We start from the raw sequence: 20,509 nt of genomic DNA on the forward strand, positions 1-20,509 counted from the left end.
TCCCCAGCACCTTAAACCTGTGTCCTCTTGTGTCAACCATTTCAGCCCTGGGGAAAAGCCTCTGACTATCTACCCGATCAATGCCTCTCATCATCTTATACACCTCTATCAGGTCACCCCTCATCCTCTGTCGCTCCAAGGAGAAAAGGCCGAGTTCACTCAACCTGTTTTCATAAGGAATGCTCCCCAATCCAGGCAACATCCTTGTAAATCTCTTCTGCACCCTTTCTACAATAACTATCAGTGCAATTTTATTCTATGTTTCACTGATATCATTGAAGATTGTGAATGAGCCACATGGAGACTGGAGCTGTAAATATAAACGGTCTTTATTCACCACTACAAGCCAGTATTCTGGAGAACCTAGAGACACAAGAGAGACTGCAGATGCTGGAAATCCGGAGAATCTATCTTCTGGAGAATCTCAAAAGTACATTTTATACTCTTGAAGCACAAAGATGGCAGCAGGTGATTAAATCAGTTTACCGGTTATAATCACATCTATCACCCTTCCCCCCCCCCCCCCCAATCTGGTTCCACCGACCACCGCCCAGCCTGTCCCCCCACCCCCTTCATACTGCGTCTGACACGTTGACATGCACCTTTTGCCTCCATGGATGCTGCTTGACCTGCTGAGTTCTTCCAATTTTTTTTTGTTATAATTACATACTTTAATTCAACATTGTGGGCGCAGGCAAGTAACTTCTGTCGAATTATATACCTACAACGGGAGCACATCTCAACTGACAAATCCTGATGCAGGGTTTCAACCCAAGACATGGACAGTTCCTTTCCTCGCACAGATGCTGCTCGACCGCTGACTTCTTCCAGCACATTGTTTGTTGCTCAACTGACATCTTTGGGATGATCCCAAGGGTTTTGAGCACAAAACCCCAGACATCCAAAATATGCTTCTTTTATCACAGTAATGAGGGACGGCTCCCAGGATATGCACACACCCCAAATATTGATGGGCAGAACAAATATGTCTTTAACTATGTGTTAAGTGACAGGGTGGCCACTTAATCCCTTCCCTGATCTCATCCTGTGGGTTTCAATGTGGGCCATTTAATACGAACATCCACCTATTGTTTTGCCCTGCATAATTAGCAACAGTGCAAAACGAGAATGTCCCACACTTAACAGCCGGTTTCAATGTCAACATATGTTACATTGTGAATAGGTTATTTCTGAAGACTAGTTCTGTTTTGTATTACATAGAACATAGAACACTACAGCGCAGTACAGGCCATTCGGCCCACAATGTTATGCCGACACTTTATCCTGCTCTAAGATCTATCTCACCCTTCCCTCCCACATAGCTCCCCATTTCTCTATCATTCATGTGTCTATCTAAGTCTCTTAAATGTCCCTAATGTACCTGCCCCTACAACCTCTGCTGGCATGCACCCACCACACTCTGTGTAAAAAAAACTTACCCCTAACATCCCCCTTATACCTTCCTCCAATCACCTTAAAATTATGTCCAGTCATGTGAGCCATTTTCACCCTGGGGAAAATGCCTCTGACTGTCCACTCGATCTATGCTTCTTACCATCTTGTACACCTCTATCAAGTCACCTCTCATCCTCCTCCTCTCCAAAGGAAAAAAACCCAGCTCACTCAACCTATCCTCATTAGACATGCTCTCCAATCCAGGCAGCATCCTGGTAAATCACCTCTGCACCCTCTCTAAAGCTTCCACACACTTCCTATAATGGTATTGGTATTAAGATCAGATATCTTTATTAGTCACATGTACATCGAAACACACAGTGAAATGCACCTTTTTTGCGGAGAGTGTTCTGGGGGCAGCCCGCAAGTGTTGCCACGCTTCCAGCGCCAACATAGCATGTCCACAACTTCCTAACCTGTACGTCTTTGGAATGTGGGAGGAAACCAAGGCATTAGTATTGGTTTATTATTGTCACTTGTACCGAGGTACAGTGAAAAACTTGTCTTGCATACCGATCGTACAGATCAATTCATTCCACAGTGCATTGAGGTAGTGCAAGGTAAAGACAATAACAGAATACAGAGTAATGAGGCGACCAGAACTGAACACAATACTCCAGGTGTGGTCTAACCAGAATTCTATAGAGCTACAGCATTACCTGGCAGCTCTTGAACTCAATACCCCAACCAATGAAGGGCAACACACCATACGCCTTCTTAACAACCCTATCAACGTGCATGGCAACCTTGAGGGATCTGTGGACGTGGACCTCAAGATCCCTCTGTCCCTTCACACTGCTAAGAATCCTGCCATTAACCTTGTATTCTGCCTTCAAATTTGGTATTCCAAAGTGTATCACTTCACACTTTAATGGGTTGAACTCCATCTGCCACTTCTCAGCCCAGCTCTGCATTCTATCAATATCCTGTTGTAAACTACAGCAACCTTCTACACTATCCACAACACCATCAACCTTTCTGTCATCTGCAAACATACTAACCCACCCTTCCACATCCTCATCCAAGTCATTTATAAAATATCACAGACAGCAGGGATCCCAGAACAGATCCCTGCGGAACACCACTGGTCACTAACCTCCAGGCAGAATACGCTCCATCTACAACCACCCTCTGTCTTCCATGAGCAAGCCAATTCTGAATCCACACAGCCAAGTTTCCCTGGATCCCATGACTCCTGACTTTCTGAATAAGCCTTCCCTGAGGAACTTTATCAAACACCTTACTAAAATCCACGTACACCACATCCACTGCTCTACCTTCATCAATGTGCTTTGTCCCATCCTCAAAGAATTCTTTCTTTACAATATTTTTTATTAATTCTAGATAGAAATACAAAGTACATGAAACAAAAGAAAAAACAAAATGTTACAAAATACATTGTATTGAGTCACACTTGAAATCACAGTACCTCATATTGATAAGAATTCAATCAGGCTCGTGAGGCATGACCTGCCCCTCACAAAGCCATGCTGACTGTCCCTAATCAGCTGATGCTTCTCCAAAAGCCCATAAATCCTGTCTCTAAGAAACTTCTCCAGTAATTTGCCCACCACTGAAGTAATTCCCAGAGTTATCCCTACTCCCTTTCTTGAACAAAGGAACAACATTTGCCACCCTCCAATCATCTGGCACTACTCTTGTGGTCAGTGAGGATGCAAAGCTCATTGCCAAAGGCGCTGCAATCTCTTCCCTCGCTTCCCATAATAACCTTGGATATATCCCGTCCAGCCCAGTGTCTTATCTATCCTAATGTTTTTCAAAAGTTCCAGCACATCCTCTTTCCTCACGTCGACATGCCCTAGCATATCAGTCTGTCGCACCCCATCCTCACAAACGTCAAGGTCTCCCTCTCTCTGGTGAATACCGAAGTAAAGTATTCATTAAGGACCTCCCCTACCTCTTCCGACTCCAGGCACATGTTTCCTCTTTTATCCCTGATCAGTCCTACCCTCACTCTAGTCATCCTCCCATTCTTCACATACGTGTAGAACACCTTGGGGCTTTCCTTAATTCTACTTGCCAAGGCCTTCTCATGCCCCCTTCTAGCTCTCCTAAGTCCATTCTTAAGCTACTTTGTAACTCTCCAGAGCCCTGTCTGATCCTTGCTTTCTAAACCTCAGGTAAGCTTCTTTCTTCCTCTTGAGAAGATATTCTACATCTCGTGTCAATCACGGTTGCTTCACTCTACCATCCTTACCCTGCCTCAATGGGACAAACCTATCCAGAACCCCATGCAAGTACTCCCTAAACAACCTCCACTTTTCTGTTGTGCACTTCCCCAAGAACATCTGTTCCCAATTAATTGCCTGCTATCCACATCATTCCTGATTGATGTCCCATGCCTACAACCCCCATTGGAATTAAATTTGTTTATTATTGTCACTTGTATTGGTATTGGTTTATTATTGTCACTTGTACTGCAGTACAGTGAAAAACTTGTCTTGCATACCGATCATACAGATCAATTCGTTACACAGTGCAGTAACATTGAGTTAGTACAGAGTGCATTGATGTAGTACAGGTAAAAACAATAACAGTAAAGTGTCACAGCTACAGAGAAAGTGCAGTGCAATAAGGTGCAAGGTCACACAAGGTAGATCGTGAGGTCATAGTCCATCTCATTGTATAAGGGAACCGTTCAATAGGCTTATCACAGTGGGGTAGGAGCTGTCCTTAAGTCTGGTGGTACGTGCCCTCAGGCTCCTGTATCTTCTACCCGATGGAAGAGGAGAGAAGAGAGAATGTCCCGGGTGGGTGGGGTCTTTGATTCTGCTGGCTGCTTCGCCAAGACAACGAGAGGTAAAGACAGAGTCCAAGGAGGGGAGGCTGGTGTCCGTGATGCGCTGGGCTGTGTCCACAACTCTCTGCAGTTTCTTGCAGTCCTGGGCAGAGCAGTTGCCGTACCAAGCTGTGATACATCTAGATAGGAACTTGTCATGCACTTGTTACGGACTCAGTGAAAGTCCCTTTAAGATAGAGAGTGTGTGTGTATGTGTGTGTGGGGAGTGCTTACGTCAATAGAAGATAAAGGACGTAATGACGTTGTTGAAGAAGAAGAAGAAAGAGAGAGAGAGAGAGAAGGGAGAGAGACACCAGCCTGCTTGTTTTCTCTATCGATGGATGAGAAACAATAACTGTGTTTGCCACTGAAATCCATGTATGGAAGTTGGAAGTAATCCGGTGGAGTTCACTTTGTTGCTGACCTGTAGAAGGAAACAGGTATTTGTGTGTGGACGACCACGGTTCGGATGCTTTTCGGGGTGAGGAAGTCACTACCGAGTAAACACTGGAGTGTCGTTTGGGTTCCATCGTGGAACATTTTGGATTTCGTATGTACTCTCTCTATGTTTTTCTACATCTACATCTTATCTTCAGACAACGGTGGTTGTTGAAGAAGCCCTTGCTCATGTTTCACCTTATGGCTTGCGGAACTGAACTTTAAGAACCATTCAGGAACTGGGAGTTTTGGACTTTGTCACACACACACACGAAGAGTTTAGTTTTGGGGTTAACGTTCGAGGTTTAACATTCTTGAATTCTAACATACTAACATTTTTACTTTTATTTTACGTATTATCATAAGTAGTGATTAATAAAATAGTTTTTAACACTAAATCATGTTCAGTGTGTTTCTTTTGTTGCTGGTTTGTGACACTGTTCATACAGATCAATTCATTGCACAGCACATTGAGGCAGTACAAGGTAACACTCCCAGTTCAGTACTGAGGGAGTGCTGCACTGTTGGAGGTCCTGTCTTTCTGATGCCATGCAAGGCAGGAGTGGGCAGTAGGAGTTTTTGAGGCCATGCATGCTCGTGTCCGCAGCAGCTTTGGACACATTGACAGGTTTGCAGACGATGCTGCAGCAGGTTGGACAGCTTTCTGCCGGGAAGCCGGGGGGAAACAGACTTCAGCAGCCGGACTTCCAGAGCGGAGAGGCTGGCGCTGCCCGTCTCAAAGATGGCCGCCGCAGCCCTCAAACCGGCACGGATCGCGCAGCTGCCATGCGCGGGTGGGCGGGCCCCCGTGGTCGCGTCACTTCCGCCCGCGGTGGGGATGTTGTGAGGCCTGAGGGCTTGGGGCAGCAGCGGCGGCGCCAGCCCGGAGCCCGGAGCCGGGGATGAGCGGCACCGCGGGCACGGACAGCAGCACCCACCGCGCCCGCCGCCGCCGGCATGAGCGACAGAGACCCCGAGCACATCGACCCGTCCTGGTGGCTGGAAGATGGTAAAGGGCGGAGGGCCCGGGAGCGGGAGGGCGATCAGCCCCCTCCCCAGGGGTGGGGGAGGGGTATCAGCCCCCCCCAGGGGTGGGGGAGGGGGATCAGCCCCCCCCCAGGGGTGGGGGAGGGGGATCAGCCCCTCCCCAGGGGTGGGGGAAGGGGATCAGCCCCCTCCCCAGGGGTGGGGGAGGGCGATCAGCCCCCCCAAGGGGTGGGGGAGGGGGATCAGCCCCCCCCCAGGGGTGGGGGAAGGGGATCAGCCCCTCCCCAGGGGTGGGGGAAGGGGATCAGCCCCTCCCCAGGGGTAGGGGGGGATCAGCCCCCCCCCCAGGGGTGGGGGAGGGCGATCAGCCCCCTCCCCAGGGGTGGGGGAGGGGGATCAGCCCCCCCCAGGGGTGGGGGAAGGGGATCAGCCCCTCCCCAGGGGTGGGGGAGGGGGATCAGCCCCCCCCAGGGGTGGGGGAGGGGGATCAGCCCCTCCCCAGGGGTGGGGGAGGGGGATCAGCCCCCCCAAGGGGTGGGGGAGGGGGATCAGCCCCCCCCCAGGGGTGGGGGAGGAGGATCAGCCCCTCCCCAGGGGTGGGGGAAGGGGATCGGCCCCTCCCCAGGGGTAGGGGGGGATCAGCCCCCCCCCAGGGGTAGGGGAGGGGGATCAGCCCCCCTGGGGTGGGGGAGAGCGATCAGCCCCTCCCCGGGGTAGGTAAGGGGGGAATAAGCACCTCCCCGGCGCAGGGGATGGTGGGATCGGGGGAGGAGAGAGAATGTCTGGGGTGGGTGGGGTCTTTGATTATGCTGGCTGCTTTCCTGAGACAGGTGTGGACAGAGTCCACGGAGGGGAGGCTGGTTTCTGTGATCAACTGGGCTGTGTCCACAACTCTCTGCAGTTTCTTGCGGTCCCAGACAGAGCAGTTGCTATGAGATAATTGAGGAGAGCAGTGTTTAGAGCAAGTCATATTTGATAGTTATGTTGTAATTGTGCCCAATGAAAGGAGTGGAATGCATGAAAATTGAATCTAGTGAGGCATCATTAGAATTTTGTAGAATATTTCAGGCAGATTATGTGACTGTACCATTAATAAAATCTTGGTTCAGCGATGGAGTAAAGTTAGGGTACTTAAATTAATTCCCAGTTTTCTTAAAGCGTAACGATCTGACTAAATTTTGGGTAATCTCTCCTGATTTATTCTTCAATTTGGATGCTTTGTTTTGGCTTCACTTTGATGAAAGTCTTATACGTTTCTATAGCACCTTTCACAACCTCAGAGCAACACACACATTGCAGCCAATGAAACACTTTTGAAGTTAGTCGTTCTTGTAATGTAGGAAACACAACAGATAATCTGCACACAGTAACCTACCACACAGCGCACTGATATCACCAGAGAGAACTTTCCTGGTCTCCTTCAAAATAATTCCATGGGATCTTGAGAAAAGGCAACACATGGTCTCATCTGGAAGACAGATGCGCACTCAGTGTTGTACTGGAGTGTTAGTCTGGATTTTTGTGCTGAAGTCTCTACAACCTTCTGAGCCAGAGTGATGAGATGTCCTTGCAAGTTGATGTTACTCACCTCCGGAAGTGACAGTCCCGGGGTGAGCTTGAGTGTGTGTTTGTTTTGGATTACATGGATGATTTAGGCTTGGTTATACACCTGAGGTGTAAGTTTTTAACACAGACGGTGGTAGAGGCGGGTACTATTACAATGTTTAAAAGACGTTTGGACAGGTACACGGATAGGAGGGTTTGGAAGGATACGGGCCAGATTCGGGGAAATGGGACTCGTTGAAGAAGGCAGCTTTGTGGGCATGGATGTTTCTACATGTGGTGCAGAGGGTGGGTAGCTGCTGTTTTGGGACCAGGACTTGCTCAGGAAGGCACCTTTGTGGGGATGACATGATGGCTGAAGGGGCTGTTTCAGTACTGTATAACTATGACTCTAAAAAGCAAAATCTTAACTGGAGGATCACGTAAGACTCCAGGAAGGTATTGCCACTGTTTGAAGAATGGACACTGTAGTGGCAGGAGCAGTTTAATGTGGGAAGACATGAGACAATTCATCTTCAGAGAGCAAGCAAGGAAAGGCATTGTAAACTGAACCAAGGCCCTGACGTATGAATAGGAATCTTAGAGCATGTCTGCAACATTCCTTGAAGAAGTAAGTGCAAGTAGCTTTCTTAAAATGTCAGATGCAATAATGTAATTGAACCAAAAAGAGAGCAATTATTGTCCTCATGGGACAGAGAAGACTGAGGTACATTGATGAAGAGTTGCTACACGTAGTGCAGAGGGTGGGCTGCTGCAGTTTGGGGACCAGGCCTTCAAACTGAGGAACTAACGAGAATGTTACTGAAACCTTCCATCAGAGGCTGAATGTCTGAGCTGGTGAAGGAGTGTCAGCAAGTATTTGTAAAGCATGCGTCACATCTGACTAATCCAGTAGAGGTTTATCAGGAAGCCACTGGTGTGGCCAATTTAAGAATAATGATGGATGATGTCCACAAAGGTCTCTGTGAGCATACACTATCGGAGATGGTTGGAAAAGATGAGTGCAAACTATTGAGGTAATCTTGTGATAACAGGTTTAGTGAGAGACATTGACCCTCTGATGTTTAAGGGTTAATAGCAGTCCTGGTTTGTTGTGACATGTAAGTCTGCCAAGAATTATTTTGACTTTTGGTTTCATTTCTGCTTTATTTCATTCCGTTGACTGATTCAAACAACAACTAACCGGTTTCCATCTTCACCACAGTTCTCAGACAAAATAATTTGCACAGAGGGGATTTTCACACATTCTTAACCTAGAGCTTGTTATTAGCAGTAACGTATTTGTTGGCAGTCTGGAGTTAACCTCTTGTACATTTGAGCGTGAAGATTGTTTTCAATAGACTGTGGTCTTGGGACCAAACAAAGTTGGACCTCAGAAGTGAGATCCTATTTTAAGAAGAAAGCTGTTCACCTAACCTGATAGATGATACTCAAGACGATACTTAAGACTTTGCAGAGAGCCAACCTGAATTCAGAGAATTGTTGCGCTGATTAAGTTATTTTCTAAGATACCAGGAAATGCAGGTAAAGGGACATTTTGTTAGCTGTTTCCTGCCTCAATCTAGCAATTGCTTTCTTGCTTAAAATGGTTGGTGTGAGCACTTGGAGAAATGCTTGGTGTGCATGTCATTTTCTCCCCTGATGTGAGCAGTTTGAGAGGGCAATGAGTGAGATCACTACTTGTGCCACTTCAATAGAAATGTGGGAGGCACAGAGTTACTAACGTGCAACTTTGTTGGTTTCAGGACGGGGTTTGATTCCTGTGAATAAATCTGGTTAAAGACAGGTTCAGGTACCTCTGAACTTCAGAGGCTAGACTCTTAGACTTACCTCAGTTGTCCTTGTTGCTTTTTACCAATACCTGGATGTTTCAAATTAGCTGGAGATGGTATCTTACACATGGGTTGCTATCAGAGCTGATTTTTAAGCAGAGAATGCTTCAAGTGCTTTGAATGATTAGTCCTATGGCCAGTTTTCCTTCTAGGGGCCTGAGTAACAAGGAGAGGTTTCATATAAGACTTCATTCCCTGGAACATCAAAGATTGAGGGATGACCTGATAGAGGTGTGTAAGATCATGAGGGGCATAGACAGGGTGAAAGCACCATTGTCTTTTTCCCAGGGAGGGGTGCTAAAAATAAGGTGGCATAGGTTTAAGATCAAAGGCGGGAGATTTATTAGGGTCATCAGGGGCAGATTCTTCTCACAAAGGATGTTATGTATTCGGAATGAGCTGCCAGAAATAATGGTTGAGGCCGGCACATTAGCAATATTTAAAAGCCATCTAGATAAGGACATGGATAGGAGAGGTTTAGAGTGCCGTGGGACAAACGTGGGCAGATGGGACTAGCTCGCTGGGCAAGAGTTGGCATGGACAAGTTGGGCCGGAGGGCCTGTTTCCGTGCTGTATGACTCTGTGGTGCCGGACCAGAATGAGATCTTTGACAATTGGTGTGTAATTATGTTTCTTTGAGTTACCTTAGATTCTTCTGGCAACCACCTAACATCTATCTTCTACTCCTGGCCCTTCTTCCATCTTCTACTCCTGGCCCTTCTTCCATCGGAGAGTTCCTTTCTATTTACATACCAAACATTAATGAATCTTCGCTACAACATAGGGCTTTTCTTAATTGGTTGATTAGGATATTTCTTCATTAAGATAGGGGACCCACTTTACGTCTCGCATTGCACCTTGCAGTGCGTACCACTTCTGTATGCCTCAGCTTCCACACCTGAGCAGCATTCTTGTGAAACTTTACAACTCCACCTAATAAGTATGGCGTTCAGGTGCCCAGCATCAACTTGACTATCCGTCAGTGTGAGGAAGCACAAAGCTGCTCACTGGAGATGATTTGAAAACGAAGGAAAGAGTACCATAGAACCATAGAACCATAGAGCACAAAACAGGCCCTTCGGCCCACCGTGTCGTGCCGTCCATCGGACCACCCTCACACTACCTAACCCCTTCCTCCCGCATATCCCTCTATCTCACGTTCCTCCATATGCCTATCCAACAAGCTCTTGAACCTGTTCAATGTATCTGCCTCCACCACCACCCCAGGCAGTGCATTCCATGCACCAAGCACTCTCTGGGTGAAAAACCTCCCTCTGACATCTCCCCTGAACCTCCCACCCATAACCTTAAAGCCATGACCTCTCGTCTTGAGCATTGGTGCCCTGGGAAGGAGGCGCTGACTGTCTACTCTATCTATTCCTCTCAATATTTTATATACCTCTATCATGTCTCCTCTCATCCTCCTCCTTTCCAGTGAATAAAGCCCTAGCACCTTAAGCCTCTCCTCATATTCAATACCCTCCAATCCAGGCAGCATCCTGGTAAATCTCCTCTGCACCCTCTCCAATGCCTCCACATCCTTCCTATAATGAGGCGACCAGAACTGAACACAGTACTCTAAATGTGGCCTAACTAGAGTTTTGTAAAGCTGCATCATAACCTCGCGGCTCTTAAACTCAATCCCGCGATTTATGAAAGCCAACATCCCATTGGCCTTCTTAACTGCTCTTTCCACCTGTGAGGCAACTTTCAACGAACTGTGAATATGAACCCCCAGATCCCTCTGCTCCTCCACACTGCCAAGTACCTTGCCGTTTACCCTGTACTCTGCCCTGGAGTTTGTCCTTCCAAAGTGTACCACCTCACACTTCTCCGGATTGAACTCCATCTGCCACTTGTCAGCCCAGCTCTGCATCCTATCAATATCCCTCTGTAAGCTCCGACAGCCCTCCACACTATCCACAACACCGCCTATCTTAGTGTCGTCCGCAAACTTACTAACCCAGCCCTCCACCCCCTCATCTAAGTCATCTATAAATATCACAAAAAGTAGAGGTCCCAGAACCGATCCCTGCGGGACACCACTCGTCACTGCCTTCCAATCCGAGGGCACTCCTTCCACCACAACCCTCTGCTTTCTACATGCAAGCCAATTCCTAATCCACACAGCCAAGCTTCCTTGGATCCCTCGGCCTCTGACCTTCTGAAGAAGCCTACCATGAGGAACCTTATCAAATGCCTTACTAAAATCCATGTAAACCACATCCACCACACTGCCCTCATCAATCTTCCTGGTCACCTCCTCAAAGAACTCTATCAGGCTTGTGAGGCAAGATCTTCCCTTCACAAAGCCATGCTGGCTGTCCCTAATCAGTCCATGATTCTCTAGGTGTTCATAAATCCTATCCCTTAGAATCCTTTCTAACAGCTTACCCACCACAGACGTGAGACTCACCGGTCTATAATTCCCTGGCCTATCCCTATTACCTTTTTTGAACAAGGGGACCACATTCGCAATCCTCCAATCCTCCAGCACCACCCCCGTAGACAACGAGGACTCAAAGATCCTTACCAGCGGTTCAGCAATCTCCTCCCTAGCCTCTCGAAGCAGCCTGGGGAAAATCCCATCAGGCCCCGGAGATTTATCTGTCTTAATATTATTTAACAACTTCATCACATCCTCTCTCTTGATATCAACAACCTCGAGAACATTACCCCTACCAGCACTCCCTTCCGCATCATCAAGACCCCTCTCCCTGGTGAATACCGAAGAGAAGTACTCATTCAGGACTTCTCCCACTTCCGCCGCCTCCAGGCAAATTCTCCCACCTTTGTCCTTAATCGGACCTACCTTCACCCTAGCCATCCTCCTACCCTTCACGTACTTGAAAAAGGCCTTGGGATTTTCCTTAACCCTACTAGCCAAAGCCTTTTCATGTCCCCTTCTAGCTCTCCTCAGCCCTTTCTTAAGTTCCTTCCTCGCTACCTTATATTCCTCACGGGCCCTGTCTGAACCTTGCTGCTTATACCTCACGTATGTTACCTTCTTCTCCCTAACAAGTCGTTCCACCTCTCTCGTCACCCACGGTTCCTTCACCCCGCCATTCCTTCTCTGCCTCACCGGGACATATTTATCCCTAACATCCTGCATAAGATCCCTGAATATCGACCACATCCCCATGGTACATTTTCCTTCAAAAAGGACATCCCAATTTACACTCCCAAGTTCTCTCCTTATAGCCTCGTAGTTAGCCCTTCCCCAATTGAAAAACCTCTTGTCCTCTCTGCACCTGTCCCTGTCCATGACAATTTTAAAGGTTATGGAGCAATGGTCACTGTCCCCCAAATGCTCACCCACCAATAGATCCTTCACCTGTCCCGGTTCATTTCCTAAAACTAGATCTAACATGGCATTCCCTCTAGTCGGCCCGTCAACATACTGCGTCAGGAATCCCTCCTGGACACATTTAACAAATTCTGTCCCACCTAAACCTTTGGCACTAAGCAGGTTCCAGTCTATATTTGGGAAGTTGAAGTCTCCCATAATAACAACCCTGTTATTTCTGCTTCTCTCCAAACACTGCCTGCCAATCTGCTCCTCTATATCTCTACTGCTACCGGGGGGCCTATAGAATACTCCTAGTAGAGTAACTGCTCCTATCTTGTTCCTTAACTCCACCCATACGGACTCTAGAGATGATCCTTCTACAACACCCATCTTTACCACAGCCGTAACAGTGTCCCTGACCAGTATCGCCACCCCTCCACCTCTTCTCCCCCCTTCCCTATCCCTCTTAAAACATCAAAAACCAGGAATATTCAATATCCACTCCTCTCCTGACGTCAGCCACGTCTCAGTAATAGCCACGATATCATAGTCCCCCATACTTATCCAAGCCCTCAGTTCATCCCCCTTATTCCTAACACTTCTTGCATTTAAGTAAACACACTTCAGTCCATCTATCTTACTACTTTTACAGCCTGTATTCTGCTTCTCCTTCCCCAAAGCCTCTCTGCCTGTTTGATCTAACTTTCCCCATTCCCTTCTTCCTCTGACCTACTCCTCCGGTTCCCTTCCCCCTCACAAACTAGTTTAAACCCTCCTGTACCACCTTAGCAAATCTCGCCGCAAGGATATTGGCCCCCTTCTGGTTCAGGTGTAACCCGTCCTCTCTGTACAGGTCCCACCTTCCCGAGAAGAGATCCCAATGATCCAGAAATCTAAAACCCTCCCTCCTGCACCAACTTCTCAGCCACACATTTATCTGCCACCTCCTTCTATTCCTACCTTCACTATCATGTGGCACTGGCAGCAATCCCGAGATTGCTACCCTTGAGGTCCTGTTCCTCAATTTTCTGCCTAGCTCCCTGAACTCACTCTTCAGGACCTCATCCCCCTTCCTACCTATGTCATTGGTGCCAATATGGACCACAACCTCTGGCTGCTCTCCCTCCCACTCTGTGGACCCGATCAGTGACATCCCGGACCCTGGCACCTGGGAGGCAACATACCATCCGGGATTCATGCTCACTGCCACAGAACCTCCTGTCTGTTTCCCTGACTATCGAGTCCCCTATCACTACCGCATGTCTCTTTCCCACCCTTCCCTTCTGAGCAGCAGTACCAGTCCCAGTGCCAGAGACCTGGTAACTGCAGCTAGGACCCTGCAGGTCATCCCGCTCAACAGCTTCCAAGGCAGAAAACTTGTTACTGAGGGGAACAGCCTCCAGGGCTCTCTGTCCTGTCTGCCTGCCTGACTTCTTCTTCCTCTTCCCTCCCCTGACCGTCACCATTCTGTCTGCCTCCTGAACCTCAGATGTACCTACCCTAAGGGGGGTGACTGTCACCTGATGCACCGTGTCTACCAAACTCTCTCCCTCCCTTATGCTGCGCAGTGTTTGTAGCTGCAACTCCAGCTCATCAACTCTGAGCCGAAGTTCGTCCAGCCTCAAGCACTTACTGCAGATGTGGCCATCTTGGACCGCAGCAAGGTCCACGAGTTCCCACATCAAACAGCTGCAGCACACCACCATGTCCTCCATCTGACTACCTTTTTTTTTCCTAGTTAGTCCCACCTACAAATCTATAATGACCAAAAGCTAAACCTTGCCTTTACCTACTTACCAGCTACTTACCCTCCTTGCCCCTTCGTGCCAAAGCCCCTTGAGCCAAAGCCCAGAACACTCTGCTGCCACTCACTCCACTGCCCGGTCCGATGCTGCCCGCTCTCTAGGCTGTTTGCTTTTTAAGCTGCCCGCGCCGTGCCTGCGCAGTCCAGCCCCCACTCGACTACTTAAAAAACTTACTAAAAAATCTAAACCTTACGCTAAAAACCCTAACAAAAAACTAACCCTTACACCCAAAAACCCTAACCGCCTCGCCATTTGGCATGGTGGAGCTGACCGTCGCTGTCGTTGTGAAGACCAAAGGAGCGGTAACGAGGATGACACAAACCTTCAGTGGCCTGTTGGTGGAGAGGTAGAGATTGGCTGATGGAGAAGATGTTGAGTATATGAATCAGGGATGAAAATGTCCACCGTTGGCTGCTCTTTGACATAATTCAAGAGAAGGCACATGTCACATGGGAAGATGGTAAGAAGCAGCATGGTGGGCAAGAACATCTACTGGACAGTGCAAGCAGCTACAACATTTGTTGCTAGCCATGGGTCGCTTGATTGATTTTGCAGATGTTCTGTTTTACATTCAGTTAAGATGGCCAGAGAGGCAGCAAGAGCGAACATTGCTGCTGCCCAACAGGAGAGCTGCAGAGGTTACAAAGAATGGTGGCGATGCGCCCAAAGAGCTGTTCAATTCCAGCAAGACCACTTGACCTTGTTCTTGAGGGGGCGGTAACGAAAGTGGCGATTTCAAGTTGAAACGTATCTTATCGATTGCTCCAGCTTGAGGACAATGAAAGGTGTATCAGAGGTAGCTCTGCCAGTTTACTACTCGTCTGCTAGTAAGACCCTGGTCAGACCCCACTTGGAGTACTGTGCTCAGTTCTGGTCGCCTCACTACAGGAAGGATGTGGAAGCCATAGAAAGGGTGCAGAGGAGATTTACAAGGATGCTGCCTGGATTGGGGAGCATGCCTTATGAAAGCAGGTTGAGTGAACTCAGCCTTTTCTCCTTGGAGCGACGGAGGTTGAGGGGGGACCTGATAGGGGTGTATAAGATGATGAGAGGTATTGATTGTGTGGATAGTCAGAGGCTTTTCCCCAGGGCTGAAATGGTGGCCACTAGAGGACACAGGTTTAAGGTGCTGGGGAGTAGGTACAGAGGAGATGTCAGGGGTAAGTTTTTTAGTCAGAGAGTGGTGAGTGTGTGGAATGGGCTGCCGGCAACGGTGGTGGAGGCGGATGCAACAGGGTCGTTTAAGAGACTGTTAGATAGATACATGGAGCTGAGAAAAATAGAGGGCTGTGGGTAAGCCTAGTAATTTCTAAGGTAGGGAGATGTTCGGCACAGTTTTGTGGGCCGAAGGGCCTGTATTGTGCTGTAGGTTTTCTATGTTTCTATGTAAGACTTGGATGATTTCGAGCATATGCTGCCATTACCTGAAGAGATACATTGGACATATAAGTGAACAATATGTTAGGGAGAAAAATTTGGATAATGAGGCTTTGTTGATTGTCGATAATGTTTGTAATCAGTTGGATTCCATCACTGATGTGTGTAGAAGCATCAGGATGATACTTTTGCCATGTAACAATACAGGAATGGACCAGTTGGGCTGAAGGGCCTGGTTCCATGCTGTATAACTCTATAACTAAAAATAGTCAGCCTATGGACCAAGGTGTCATCTTGAAATTCAGAGATTATTATTTGCATCATGTGATTAAGGAAATCAAGGAAAATGATTTGGTATCACTCATTGCTACATTGAAGAAATGCAGCTTAAAGGTTTCATTGGGCACTATAGCAGCTGCTTGGGATGAAGCATACAATGTCTGGTGGAAGTCACGGTCTGAAGCAGTGAATGACAACAGGGACTTCTCCATGTAACCAGCGTCAAGATTGAGATTGTTTCCCTCGCAGGTAAGGTGGTGGTGGAATTGACACAGTAGAAATCAAGGAGGGTCTTGCATCACGTGCTGAGGAACCTACAACTGAAGGCGTTCGTGAGCTGACGAGGGAGCAGGCAGCAGCGCAGCCAGAATCAGAAAGCTTCAAGAGATCTTGGTGTTAAAGGATGTCTTTTCTAAATCAGAAGAGGGCTTCGCAATTTGAAAAGATAATGATCCCGAAATGGAATGTAGTGTAAAAGTGAGCAATTCATTCAATGTTACTGAAGAAAAATGGTGAAAGTTACGGCTCTCCTCTTGACAGTTAGACTGTCAACATCAGTCTCCACTGAACCAGTGCCTGTCACATCAGCATCATCAATTATACCTGCACCGGAGCCAGCAGCGTCGTCGCCTATCTCACCCACCTGCCTGTCTCCTCCTCCACCCGGCCAAATGTCTGTCCATCTCACACCACCATCTTGTGCAGAAATATTTGTGTTTACCTTCCAAATGCAAAAAGAAGATAAGGTATTTATTTATTAGTCACATGTACATCGAAACACACAGTGAGATGCACCTTTTGCGTAGAGTGTTCTGGGGGCAGCCCGCAAGTGTTGCCACGCTTCCAGCACCAACATAGCATGCCCACAACTTCCTAACCCCTTACGTCTTTGGAATGTGGGAGGAAACCGGAGCACCAGGAGGAAAACCACGCAGACACGGGGAGAATGTACAAACTCCTTACAGACAGCGGCCGGAGTTGAACCGGAATTGCTGGCGCTGTAATAGCGTTACGCTAACCGCTACACTACCGTGCTGCCCCATAAAAAATTCCAACATTTTAACTTTTTTAACCTCTGGTTTCCTGAGAATCTTAGCACTTGATACAGCACTAATTATTTTCTCCGAGTGTTATTCCCTGGAACGTAGGAGACTGAGAGGTGACCTGATAGAGGTGTATAAGATCACGAGGGGCATAGACAGGGGGAAAGCACACAGTCTTTTTCCCAGGCAGTGGGTGCTAAAGACAAGAGGGCATAGGTTTAAGATTAGAGGCGAGAGATTTAAAAGTGACATCAAGGGTAGCTTCTTCACGCAGAGGATGTTGCATACTTGCAATGAGCTGCCAGAATTAGTGGTTGAGGCGGGCACATCAGCAACGTTTAGAAGCCATCTGGATAAGAACATGGATAGGAGGGATTTAGAGGGCTATGGGAGGGCCAGACATGGGCAGATGGGACAAGCTCACAGGGCAACACAGTCGCCACGGACGAGCTGGGCCGAAGAGCCAAAGACTCTGACTCCATGACTGAGAATTGGAAGCTACTTCTGACATTTTTTACAAAGTTTTGCATAATGAAGAGTCCTTTAAGCATGTAAGTCCGTTAAGCATAAACTGGTGGAGACTTCTACTTGATTGTAACTATTCTATCAAATATAACCTCTATTCTAAGGGGATCAATCCCAGTTTCTGCAATATTTCCCCATTACTGGAATCCCCTGTGATACTCTGGTACCATAGTGATAAATACTCCTGCCCTGAATTCACTCGCTAATGGTCCTTCACTGTTACCCTAGTGCCACCTTGATGCCCTTGCAATACAGGTTGTAACAACTCATGCAATGAGGGATGAGTGGTAACTGCTGGCAGTGCCACATTGCATGAGTGCTTTATGCAAATGACTGTCACACACACACTTCTTCTGTCAGTATCCATGAGGACTCTGCGGTGGTCACTAACCATCGACCTGTGCACCTGTGATTGGTGAGGACAAGCTAAATTTGGTTTATCTCTGTTTGCTCACAGATTGGGCAGTGGTGTCCTTCAGAATTCAGCCAGCTTTGATAACGATGCTGCAGAGTCGTTCTTGGACATAGATATTTGAACAGTCTCCACTCGGAGCCTGGCACGGTGGTGCAGCGGGTAAAGCCACTCCCTCACAGCTCCAGAAACCCAGGTTCAATCCTGTCCTCCGGCACTGTCTGTATGGAGTTTGCACATTCTCCCTGTGACCGTGTGGGTTTCCCCCGGGTGCTCTGATGTCCAAAGCATGGCTTGGTGGGTTGATTGTCCCTGATGTGGAGCAGAATGACCAAACCTGGGAGGTGTTGGAAAGGACGTGCGGGGAATGGAAGCATGAGATGACTGTAGGATTAATGCAATTGGGTGGTCGATGGTTAGCATTGACTCACTGGGCTGAAGGGCCTGTCTCTGTGCTGTACCTTGTTTGTGTTGTGTCTCAGATAAGGGAGGATGGTGGGTGGCAATAAGGAGGAGGTTTCCTTATCAAATGCCATTCAATCTCCTGGGGTCAGAGACGATGTTAAAGAGCCCCCACACCACTCCCTCCACTGTAGCACTGCCCCAGTGGGGCTTTCCTTTGATTGGGGCAGGGTGCACCTAGGGATTGTGATGATGGAGCTGGGACAGTGACTGAAAGGTATCCTTCTGAGAGTATGACTAGAGCATGGAAACAGGCCCTTCAGCCCAACTCGTCCATGCTGACGTTGCCTTCCTGAGCCGGTCCCATTTGCCTGCGTTTGCCCCATACCCCTCTACGCCTTTCCTATCCATGTACCTGTCTAAATGTCTTTTAAACGTTGTAATTGTACCACCTCTACCACTTCTTCGAGCAGCTCATTCCATATACCCACCACCTCTGTGTGAAAACATGTCTTGCGACAGTCTTTCCAGTTTAGGAGTTCCCAGATGTTATTGACAGAACCTTGGGGGATAGTCTGGGCTGAGATTGCCCATGTGCTGTCCTTAACTGGTGCCCAGGTCAGTTTTTTCCCTGTGGTTAAATGTGACACTGTGATTCAACCGATTGGCTTGCTGTGAATCAGAAATCCAATATAGAAACAGAAATGCTGGAAACACTTAGCAGGTCAGGAAGCATCTGTGGAGAGAGGAACAGAGTTGACGTCAGAACCAGGAAAGTGAGAAAACAAGTTAGTTTCAAGTTGCCAAGAAGGTTGGGGGGTGGGGGGTGGCGGAGGGATGCTTCAGATAAAAGCACGAGGCTGGAGTTGCTCTGGTGATATGCTGTTTACGAAACTTTCTGATGGATTAGCAAGGTCATTTAAAGAGACACAGAAAACAAATGAGAGGACTTGTAAAGGTATGGTATGTGTAGGCCCGGGCTGATAAAGGTGCCAGATTTCCTTCACTGATGGACATCTGTGAACCTGATGGGTTTGTGCAGTAATCCAGTAGCTTCAGGGACACCACCACTGATTCTGTTTATGGAAATGGGCCCCATTGAGTCAAGCACCCACTAACATTAATGTACACTGATTTGATTTTATTTTGGAGATGACATTACAAAAGTTGGTATCATAGACAGTGAGGAAGGTTATCAAACCTACAGAGGGATCTTGATCAGCTGGGTAAGTGGGCCAAGGAATGGCAAAAGGAGTTCAATTCAGATAAATGTGAGGTGTTGCACTTTGAGAAGTTTTCACAGTGAACTGTAGGGCCCTGGGGAGTGTTGTAGAACAGAGGGACCTAGGAGTACAAGTACATGGTTCCCTGAAAGTGGAGTCACAGGTAGACAGGGTGGTGAAGAAGGCATTTGGCACGCTGATCTTCATCAGTCAGGGCATTGAGTATAGGAGTTGGGACATTATGTTGCTGCTGTATAAGTCATTGGTGAGGCTGCATTTGTAGCACTGTGTACAGTTTTGGTCACCCTGTTATAGGAAAGGCATCATTAAACTGGAAAGAGCACAGAAAAGACTTACGAGGATGTTGCCAGGACTCGAGGATCTGAGTTATAGGGAGAGGTTGGACAGGTTAGGACTTTATTCCTTGGAGCATGGGTGACTGAGGAGTGACCTTTACAGAGGTGTATAAAACCATGAGGGGCATATACAGGGTGAATGCACATGGTCTTTTTCCCAGGGAAAGGGAATCAAAAACTTGAGGGCGTAGGTTTATGGTGAGAGGGGAAAGATTTAAAAGGGACCTGAGGGGCAACTTCTTCATGCAAAGGGTAGTCCGTATATGGAACAAGCTGCCAGAGGAAGTGGGTGAGGCAGGTACAAAACAACGTTTAAAAGGCACCCGGACGAGTACGTGGATAGGAAAGGGTTAGAGGGATATGGGACTGGCTTAGATGGGCATCTTGGTTGGCATGGATGAGTTGGGCCGAAGGGCCTGTTTCCGCGCTGTATGACTCTAGGACTCTATGACATACGGAATAAGTGAAACTGGTGCCATTGAAATAACCAGGGGCTGTTGTGGGGCTTCTGTCTCAGGAGAATGGACCTGTCCACTAGCAAGAGCCGTAAATGGTAACATTTGTCTGTTTATAACTGTATAAAACTCAGTGTTACAAAACTCTGGTTAGGCCACACTTAGAGTACTGTGTCCAGTTCTGGTTGCCTCATTATAGGAAGGATGTGGAGGCGTTGGAAAGGCTGCAGAGGAGATTTACCAGGAGGCTGCCTGGATTAGAGAGTAT

The 20,509-nt window shown here is 47.8% G+C and overlaps 1 protein-coding gene across 2 annotated transcripts in view; it reads left to right on the plus strand.

The window, feature by feature from the left end:
* Positions 1-5,515: 5,515 nt before the first annotated feature.
* si:dkey-33c12.4 (uncharacterized protein LOC560112 homolog) overlaps positions 5,516-20,509 on the plus strand; it is a 56,354-nt gene continuing 41,360 nt past the window's right edge. For both annotated transcript variants that reach the window (XM_052010402.1, XM_052010403.1), the window contains exon 1: positions 5,516-5,702. In XM_052010402.1, the coding sequence (XP_051866362.1) occupies positions 5,651-5,702 (52 nt within the window). In that variant the 5' untranslated portion in view covers positions 5,516-5,650. The remainder of the gene's footprint in view (positions 5,703-20,509) is intronic.

The sequence above is a fragment of the Pristis pectinata genome, chromosome 2 (assembly GCF_009764475.1).
Source record: "Pristis pectinata isolate sPriPec2 chromosome 2, sPriPec2.1.pri, whole genome shotgun sequence".
Classification (NCBI taxonomy): domain Eukaryota; kingdom Metazoa; phylum Chordata; class Chondrichthyes; order Rhinopristiformes; family Pristidae; genus Pristis; species Pristis pectinata.